This window comes from Solanum stenotomum, chromosome 1 (assembly GCF_019186545.1).
Source record: "Solanum stenotomum isolate F172 chromosome 1, ASM1918654v1, whole genome shotgun sequence".
Taxonomy (NCBI): domain Eukaryota; kingdom Viridiplantae; phylum Streptophyta; class Magnoliopsida; order Solanales; family Solanaceae; genus Solanum; species Solanum stenotomum.
In genome coordinates, this window is record NC_064282.1 from 42,201,804 (window position 1) to 42,212,301 (window position 10,498).

A 10,498-nucleotide genomic window follows, 5' to 3' on the forward strand; every position below is an offset into this window, starting at 1 on the left:
AGAGAAATAGCATGCCTAACTGTGTTTATTCCACCAAACTTTGCCCTCTTTGGCTATTGCTCGAAATCCAAATCTCTGAGTTTTCCCCTATGGTACTGCTGGTGCGGGAGGTACATTCCCCCTACTCTGAACTCACTTCCTTTGGTTTGAAGTTGCCACCTCTTTACCGGGTCACTAAGTACTTGACATGATTACCTTTCATTTTGAAGACGAAAGGAATTGGGAGATGGATGGGCAACTACCTCCGCGTTACAGATTTGAAGTTGAAAAATCGTAAGGGAACAAGGGGAGGGGAAATCATGCGTAATGAGGAAATTCTTTTTGGGAGAATAATGATTAATTTGGGTGTAGAATTAGGATTAAAACAGGGGTCGGGTCGGATTTTCTTAAAAAAATGGGTGAAACCCCACTTTTTTAAATGAAAATCGAAATATCCTTACTTGGTCCATGACGCGGCTCCATTACGAAGTCTTTTGTTTTGCAAAAAAAAATAATTCCCAGCAAAATAAAATTTTGGATGACTCTCCGCGACGCGACTCCAATACAGAGCTTCCTTATTTTGACGAAAAATTAATTCTCATTGAATCCAAAAATCCTGGCCTACTCCGCGACGCGTGCACGTTACGGAGTGTTCTGCCTCGCCCTGGAATATTAATTCCTAGCGAGGCGAAATTCTACCCTTTCTCCGTGACGCACTATGGGTACAAATTCTTGTTCCCTAGACAATATAAGAGCAATACCCATTAATATGAACTCGATGTGTTGCCTCCCATCCAGCTCCTTAGTTTTGGTCGTGGCACGACTCATTATTTTTTGTATTTTCTTTCTATATCAATTTTTTGTCTAATTCCTACGAATTGAAATTACATAAACAAGAAAAAAAATCTTATCTTCTACATGTGGACATGGGTTGCCTCCCCTGTAGCGCCTTATTTAATGTCACAACACGACCCAGCCACGAGTCACTGATTATTCAAATTAAGAGTTTCTTTCTCATGATCTATGTCATTCCCAAAGTAATGCTTCACTCTCTACCCATTTACAATAAATGTGGAGCTCTTGTCCTTATTTCTTAGCTCCACAGCTCCATGTTGAGTCATCTCACCACCTCAAATGACCCACTCCACTTAGCCAAAAGTTTTCCAAGGAACAACTCCAGTCTTGAATTGAATAGTAAAACCAAATGGCTAGGCTCAAAGGTTCTTGATCCAATATGCTTGTCATGACACTTTTTGGTCTTCTCTTTATACAACTTGGCATTTACATACGCATGGAGCCTGAATTCCTCTTGTTCATGCAATTGTGTTATTTGTTTCTTACCTGCTAATTCAGGATCTAGATTCAACTTCTTTATAGCCCAGTATGCTTGATGCTCCAATTCTGCTGGAAGGTGATATGCTTTCCCAAATGCCATTCAATAGGGAGAAGTACCTATTGGTGTCTTGTAAGCAGTCCTGTATGCCCACAAAACATCATCTAACTTGTCAGCTCAATCTTTCCGTTGTGTGATTAACGTATCAAGGCATTTCATCCAATACTAAATACCAATGATCGTTCGTCAGTATAATAACCCAACTACGCGAGTTGGGTTCGATCCCAGAAGCAATCAAATATTAGAATAAAGCTTGGGGAATCGATCAACCAATTATTGAATCTTAACAAAATGGATAAACATTATTGCTCATAATGGGATAATTTGTTGTGGGTAGGTCAAACCATACATAAAGTAACTTTCTCTTGAACAATTACCTTTTCTATGTTAAATTCTCTCGAACTTCAATACCAATCGAAATAGGCCCAACTCTTTACCCTCATCAAATTCACTCTCTCGAGCTGGATACAAAGGAAGGGTCACTTGTTTCACTCTCTCGAGCTGAAACAAAGGAAACCCACTACTAAGGACGCTATGTTTGCCACCTTGGTTCCACACCTCTCTCTCAAGCAAGTGCACAACACTGAAATTGATAAACGAAGTACTGCAATTCAACCTCGAAACACAACAACAACTTAGACCCACTTCAAATTAACACCATTCATCGCAACTAACAAACACTTACTAGGTAAATTCAACAATTGGCTTCATGATCAAAACTCCAAGTAAAGGGTTTTAGCCACTCATCTAAAAAATAAGAAGATTAAATCGATTATCACTCCCAAAATTGGGTACAAAATGAGAATTATAGATGAAAATTAATTGATAATCTCCTTTCTTACAAAATCTCTCACAAAATCATGCTAAAAACACTCACTCAACCCTTTGGTAGTATTTTCTCTCTAAGTGATTCCTTCCTCCATTTCTAAATGTCTCTCTAGCCAAAATTAATTTAAACAAGTCTGAAGTGTCATTGCTAAGGACTACACAGCGAAGTAAGTCGGGTATCGCTGACAGATCGGTGAATCACCGATTGCTCTTCATCTCGCCTTTATTTTTTGCTTTTTCCTTAGTTTGCCTACTATAACTTTAGGCGATCTAGGTCGGGATCGCCGAATGACTCAGCGATTCACCCTTTATTCTTTTATCTCACCTATCAACACTTGCTTGAATCTTCTTTCGTACTTTTAGCGACCTGGTTGTCCTTCGCCGAATATAGCTGTACTCGCCGAATTGGGCCCCATTTTAGGTCCAACATTTTTTAACTTTAGGCGGTATCTTAGGGATTTGGCGATTCACCGAATGATGTTGGCGGTTCGCCAAATGATATCATCGATCATCAGGTCTTTATTTCTTCATTCCTTTAGCTTTCTTTGTTCATTTTTTCCTAATAGTGTCCATGCTTTGTCTCTAACTCCAAATACCTGAAACTCAAGGGTTTCTATCAGTTATTAAGACAAAATATGCATTTGAGGACACTAAATCTATGAAAATAAAAGCCCTAAAAGTGTCCAAATTGTGGACTCATCAACACCCCCAACTTAAACTTTTGCTTGTCCTCAAGTAAAGCTCAAGTTTAGCAGTTCAAAAAGGATGTCTCGAACAGTGCTACACAAGATTCAGTCGTGAATGCACACAAAAAGTCTCAACTTACTCATGCAAGGATCAATTGTCCACTAAAAGTTTCAAATTGTGACTCACCATTATCAAAGAATCTTAAGCTCATTATTCTTGCTTCAAATGCAAGTTCAAGCTCAACAAAGGTATTCAAATACCCTCACAAAATGAATTATTCCATATTCACTTAATGGTTCAACCAATTAGAGGTCCAGAATTAAGATCAACACTCACACTCACAAAGATAAACACAATGCATGATTTCACCCATGGATTTTCCCTTATTTTCAAATCGACTTTTGCTTCAGCTCATTCAAGATCAAAAAGGTCTTTTTAAGGCTTGTAACGGGGCCGAGTGTAATGGTATGGTCATTTAGGCTTATAGGCTGAAAATCCTCATGAAATGTGATGTGAATAACACCTTCTTTCCTTCTCTTTGTCATTTTCGTTCAAGCTCAAAAGTCACCTTTTATTCATCTTCCATGAGTTATTGGAAACCCTATTTTCTTTGTATTTTCACAACTTTTTCTTTCTTTTTCTTTATCAATCTTTTCTCATTATTTTTTGTATGGAGGGGTTCCATTTTTCTCAAAACATGGGCATAAGGGACTCCTTTGCATTTACTTGATTTGCCTTATCTTTTCACCACACCCCCAACTTATGCTTTTTGCCTAAGTGGACTATTAAAAAAAAACACAGATCATGGGGATTATGGGTAATGGATCAAGAAAAGTTATGTTTTGTATCAAGTTTATTCCAAGTAAAGGTTATGGCTTAAAGGTTGTTCAAAAGAGGTTCTCACACTCACAAGGTAGGCCACAAAAGAGGTATATGTCAAATTGGTTCACAATATTTAAAGTTACCTAAGATCATTTCAAGATTTCACATCATTTAGTCAACCAAACCAACGGGGCAAATTCTAAGTGTCATCACACATGGTTCACGGTAAGCTCATCACACAAGGCATTGACACCAAAGTCAAAAAAGACTCCACACTTTCGCTAGTGTGCAATGTTCATTACAGGAGACTCCATTCGATACTTGACTAGTCACAACGAGATGCAAAAAGATCACATATTCTTTATGCAACTTCAATTGGTCTCGTCATAGCCGCACATTCATTTTTGTTCAAGCAGAGCACTATTCAAGTCATTAGTATTGATCAAACCGATACTCAAATTTGCACAAGAACAACCACATTCCACACAAACAAGGGGTGTTGTCAAAACGAGGAGGAGGTTCGCTGAGGACACTGAGCAATCGGCATACCCCCACCAAAAACAATCAACATTGTCCCCAATGTGGGTAGAGAGCGGGTATTTATTGCAAATAAACTAAATATGAACAATAAATAAAAATTGACAAGAAATGAAAACAATCTAGTGTGTAAACAAGTAGAGCAGGGTCACGATGAATCTTCACTAAATGCCAAGTTGGCGATGGACTGAACTGATCACCGAGTGGTTCGGTGATGCGCCTAATGTTCTTCAGATCGCCCTTAGTTCTAGTAGATTGCACTCCCAGAAAAGGTAGATTGGCGAAGATGTAGTGGATCACCGAAAAACTCGGTGACCCGTATAATGAACTTAAAGCATCACCGGTCGATCCTTGAGGAGCGTTGTTTGCTTTGATTAGAAAGGGTGAGGAAAATCGAGTCGCCTAAACACACCGGCGATACACCAACCGATGAAGGTATCCTACCGAATGTTCCAAAGTCTCAGTCTTATTTTTTTAGATTCATAAGGCAAACCAAGTTGTGCTCGCCGAAATAGTTTGGCTACTCGCCCAGAAGACTTTTGTCTCACTCATGATCCCTACTCCTGCAAAATCTACACACATTATTCAAAACACTAACACTTCGGTTGCCTCCCAAGAAGTGCCTTATTTAATGTCGTGGCGTGACGTGGAAATGCTCTCAAGTATCTTCCAGGTACAACACCGCAATCAAAGAAATCTTTTGGCATTCTCCAAAGTATAGTTTTAAGCGTTGCCCATTCACCTTAAATGCAGGTCGCTCTTGACCATCAACTTCTATGGCACCATTGGTTAATACTCTTGTCCCTCTAAATGGTCTTGACCATTTGGACTTGACCTTTCCTGGAAAGAGTCTCAGTCGGGAATTGTATAGTAACACCCAGTCTTCCATCTAAACTTACTCTTAAGGATTTTAGCATCATACCATTTCTTTAACTTTTCCTTGTAAAGGGCTGAACTTTCATAAGCTCTGAATTTGAATTCATCTAATTCGTTTAACTACTCCACTCTCCCCCTTGAGGTCTTTGTCCAGTCCATATTTAAAGCTTTCAATGTCCACAACGGTTTGTGTTCCAACTCAACGGGTAGATGGTAAGATTTATCAAAAACTAGTTGATATGGAGACATCCCAATAGGTGTTTTGTAAGCGGTCTGATATCCCCATAGTGCATCATCGAGCTTTCGAGACCAATCAGTTCTATTGGCGTTCACTGTCTTGGCCAATATGCTTTTGATATCCCGGTTTGACATTTCGACCTCGTCACTTGTTTAGGGATGATATGGGGTTGCTACTTTGTGTTTCACCCCATACATGCTTAATGAAGTGGAGAACCACTTGTTGCAAAAGTGGGATCCCCCATCACTAATAATCTCGCTAGGAGTGCCAAATCTCGCAAAGATGTAGCACTTCAGAAATTGGACGACACTTTTTCCTTCATTGTTTGGAAGTGCAATAGCCTCCACCCATTTGGAAGCATAATCTACAGCCACCAAGATATATTTATTTCCAAATGAACTCACAAATGGCCCATGAAATCTATTCCCCAAACATCAATAGTTCCACTTCTAAAATAGGAGTAAGGGGTAACTCGTGGCTTTAAGACACTTCACCTTTCTTCTGACATTGTGCGCATTTCTTTACAAATTCATGCCCATCCTTGTAGAGGGATGATCAGTAATATCAACTTTGGAGAACTTTAGCAGCTGTGCGCACACCGCTATGGTGGACTCCAACTGGAGACGTATGACAAGCATGGAGAATTCCTACCGTTTCTTCTTCCGAAACACACCTTCTAATGATATGATCTGCACACTCTTGATACAAGTATGGTTCATCCCAAAAATACTTTTTAACATCAAACATGAACCTCTTTTGTTGGTAGAAGTTTAGCTCATCTGGCATTAGTCCACACACAAATTTGCGAAATCTGCATACCAGGGAGTTTGTTCGAGGGATATTGCAAACACTTCTTCATCGGGGAAGGACTCGTCTATGTCAACCTAAGGCTCGTCATTCTCCTTTCCTTCCAACCTCGATAAATGGTCAAACACCTCATTTTCTCAACCTCTTCTATGTTTGACCTCAAAGTGAAATTCTTGTAATAGTAGCACCCACCTTATCAACCTTGGTTTTGCATACTTCTTTTCCATCAAGTACCAGAGTGCAACATGATCAATGTAAACAACCACTTTAGTGCCTCACAAGTATGCCCAAAATTTCTCAAATGCATAGACTACTGCAAGCAACTCTTGTTCAGTGACAGTATAGTTACATTGAACACTATTTAGAGTCTTGCTTGCATAATAAATTGGGTGAAAAAGTTTGTTTTTTTTGCCCCAATACTATCCCCAATGCCGTGCCATTAGCATCACACATTACTTTAAAAGATTTGGACCAATCAGGACTGATAATGATCGGGGTGGATACCAATTTTTGTTTCAAGCATCGAAACGCCGCCATACAAGCATCATGAAAATAGAACTTCACTTCCTTCTCCAAGAGTTTGCACAGGGGGTGTGCAATATTTGAGAAGTCCTTGATGAACTTCCGGTAGAAACCGGCATGTCCCAAGAAGCTGCGAACACCCTTCACTGATATTGGAGAAGGTAGCTTCTCAATCACCTCAATTTTTGCCTTATTGACTTCCAATACCTTTTGTGAAACCTTGTGCCCGATAACTATGCCTTCCTTCACCATGAAGTGTCATTTCTCTTAATTCTGAACCAGGTTTGTTTCCACACATCTTTGGAGTACTTGCCCCAAGTGTGCCAAGCATTCTTCAAATGTATCCCCTATGAATGAAATGTTGTCCATCAATACCTCCATAGTGTCTTCTACCATGTCCGCAAAAATAGATACCATGCAACGCTAAAATGTTGATGGGGCATTACATAACCCGAATGGCATTCTTTTAAATCAAACGTTCCACAAGGGCAGGTGAAAGTGGTTTTCTCTTGGTCTTCTGGCGCGATAGAGATTTGGTTGTAACCGGAGTACCCATCTAGAAAGCAGTAGATGCCCCTCTCTGATAGGCTGTCGAGGATTTGATCCATAAAAGGCATTGGAAAGTGATCCTTTTCATTCCATAAATTGAGCTTTCAATAAACCATGAATACTCTCCACCCGGTCACCGGTCTAGTCGGCACAAGCTCCCCCTTTGCATTTGGGAGTATGGTGATACCTTCCTTTTTTCGGTTCACATTGTACCGGGCTTACCCATTTGCTATCCGAAATAGGGTAAATCACACCTATATCCACCCACTTGATGATCTTGTTTTTTACCACTTCTTGCACTGGCGGGTTCAATCTCCGCTGATGCTCAACACTAGGCTTACACTCATTATCAAGCTCAATTTTTGTGAGTACAAATACCAAGAGAAACGCCCACTATATCATTGATGGTCTATCCTATAGCTTTTATATGTTTCACAACACTTCAAGGAGCAATTTCACCTACCATTCAAGTAAGTCAACTGCATTGATCACTGGTAAAGTGTTATTTGCCCCCAAGAAAGAATATCAGAGATGAGAGGGAAGAGCTTTCAATTCCAGATTAGGTGGTTCTTCTGTTGATGGCTTTGCGGGAGGACGCTCTCTATTTTTTAGGTCAATGTCCAACTTGATTGGAGTCTTTGAATACCCTCCTAATCCCGACAAGGCAGCTACTACTTCCTCATAGCCCTGAACTTCGGATTCATCATAATTAGCAAGTACAACTTCAAGGGGTTCATTCATGCATATCAAAATGGCTCACACTACCTACCGCCTCATTAATAACATCATCAGTAAACACTACATGAATATCACTTGGGTGTTTCATGGATTTACAAATATTAAAGGTTACTTCATCTTCGTTCACCCAAAACTTCAATTTTCCACTTTTAATATCTACCGATGCTCTCCCGATTGCCAAGAATGGACTTCCTAAAATAATGGGAATTTCGGCATCTATTTCACAATCTAAAATCACAAAATCAGCTCAAAAAACGAACCGATCGACCTTTACCAAGATGTCATAAAGTATCCCTGCAGGATGTTTGATTGAACGGTTTGCCATCATGAGTCTCATTGTGGTTGCTTTTGGTTCACCCAATCCAAGTTGTTTGTGTATCGCATCGGGCAGTAAGTTGATGCTTTATCCCAAATCGCATAACGCTTTAGCGAATTGGAGCATGCCTATGGTACAAGGAATAGTTAATTCCACGGGATCTTCTCTATTTTTGATTAGCTCCTTAGTCATAATTGCACTACAACTATGGGAAACTTCAATTGTCTCAAAATTCAAACTCCTCTTCTTTGTGGCCAACTCTTTCATGAACTTGCCGTATCCTGACATTTTTAATAATGCTTCCACAAGGGGGAGGTTGATTGATTGTTTCTTGAACATTGACAAGAACTTCTTGAACTTCTCATTTTCATTTTTCTTATTTAATTGTTGATGAAACGGTGGAGGTATTTTGGGTAAGGGTTGCATGAATTTTGTAATTTGAACGCGCTGGTCCACTTCCTTTTGTTGTTCTTTGGCAAGGTTTTGATATATAAGCAACTCTTGTTCCTCCATGCATTCACCTTCTTCATGCTTTTGAGCATCTTCATTTCCCATCACATTACCAATTGCCACCTTTCCGCTATGAGTAACTATAGCCAACCCTTTATCGTCACATTCCGTTGTTATCTTTGGGTTCAATTGACCTGATAATAAACTCAGTTGTCCTTCAAGTATCTTGATGGTGTCGGCATGAGAGTTTACTTTATTGTTCAATGATGAAAAGTCATCTTTCATCCCTTTCAACAAATCATCCAAACCTTCAACTTTGTCAAGTATGCGTGACAACAAGTCATTCACCCGAAAGCTTCTTGCACTCTTTTGATTTTGGGCTATCACTTGAGTAAGTATGGTTATCCTCATATTCATCTTTCTTTCTCCAATAATGTAACGACCCGAGAGCACCCCGTAGCCGTTACATGCATATTCGACCTCTCAGAGGTCTTATACAAGCCTTAGCATTCATTCATCACATAGATCATAAAAATCACTAAGAATTTAAATGTTTTATTCAATAAAAACATAAGACTTCAAGAGTCATCAACATTTGAAAACATCCATACGCAAGCGGAAATACTAAGTCTCTTTAGCCAATCTTAGACAAGAACTTAAAACGTACTACGGGACACGACCCTTTACAAATGAAATGAGACTTAAATGTCTATTACAATGACTAACAAGCTTCTTAACATAGTCCTCGAATCTTGAGGACATACCAAAGACTTGGAAGAGTGAAGCAATCCAAGCAACTCCAAAGCACAATCTCCTCCAAGTTACCACAGCCTACACTTGTACTAAAATAGAAGAAAAGGGTTAGTACACCACACGTACTAAGTATGAGAATATGCAAAACATGCTAAAAAGGACATTTGTTTGGAAGTTATGCTTTCATGCCATTCCGATAAAATATCATGAACTTCAATATAATAGGCACTTTACAAGTCACAACCAACAATACAAAGTCATATGCTTCACAATACATCATAAACATACATAACCCATTTACCTTTAGCTTGTTGCCTTGGACCTCCACCTTAAGTAACCCTTAAGCAATACCTTTGTGCAATGTATGGGCAACGTCCCATACCATCACCCACACTAAGGCACCACCTTAATGTCACACAAAGTGCACTTACCATGCATACCTCAACCCTCAACAATTAATCACCTAAGACATATAAGTACATAAGCCAACAAGTCACTTCCTAAAACTAAAACACTCATCAAATGTCATCCCAAGACTCACCTAAGTAAGACATGGTGAGGCAGCCCATACTACCTCTGCATACCCCACCCAAGTGATCCTTCAGGCTACACAAGACAAGCTCCATTCACATCTCAACATAAATCGTTCATTCAATTTAACGCATTTAGACAACTTCATTCATTAATGACATAAGATCATCACATACATTCAATTCAACATAATCACTTAAATTCAATTCATTATGACACACTTTCACATTAGCATGCTCAAAGACCAACGTTTTCATTAATTAGCCCAATAAGACTCATTCATTCATTATCATTACTAAGACACACCAAGATCTCCCTTAAATGTCTACTTGTGCAATGTCTAGATGATGTCCCATTCCACCACCTATCCTAAGTAGTACACCCTTAAGAGACCCTAGTTCATTCATTCATTAATGTGGGGAAAGAGTCTTAACCGACATAGAACATGGAGCTTGACATGGAATCCCGGTAG

General features: G+C 39.4%; 2 protein-coding genes across 2 annotated transcripts; both read right to left on the reverse strand.

The window, feature by feature from the left end:
- Window positions 1–1,096: 1,096 nt before the first annotated feature.
- Window positions 1,097–1,414, reverse strand: LOC125851795 (uncharacterized). The gene has a single exon (XM_049531563.1). It carries the CDS (start codon window positions 1,412–1,414, stop codon window positions 1,097–1,099), a length of 318 nt encoding a protein of 105 aa, XP_049387520.1.
- Window positions 1,415–5,512: 4,098 nt separating this feature from the next.
- Window positions 5,513–6,941, reverse strand: LOC125851890 (uncharacterized mitochondrial protein AtMg00860-like). Its single transcript, XM_049531663.1, has 2 exons — window positions 6,707–6,941; window positions 5,513–5,724 (listed from the first exon to the last, which is right to left on the reverse strand). Exons 1-2 carry the CDS (start codon window positions 6,939–6,941, stop codon window positions 5,513–5,515), a joined length of 447 nt encoding a protein of 148 aa, XP_049387620.1.
- Window positions 6,942–10,498: the final 3,557 nt, after the last annotated feature.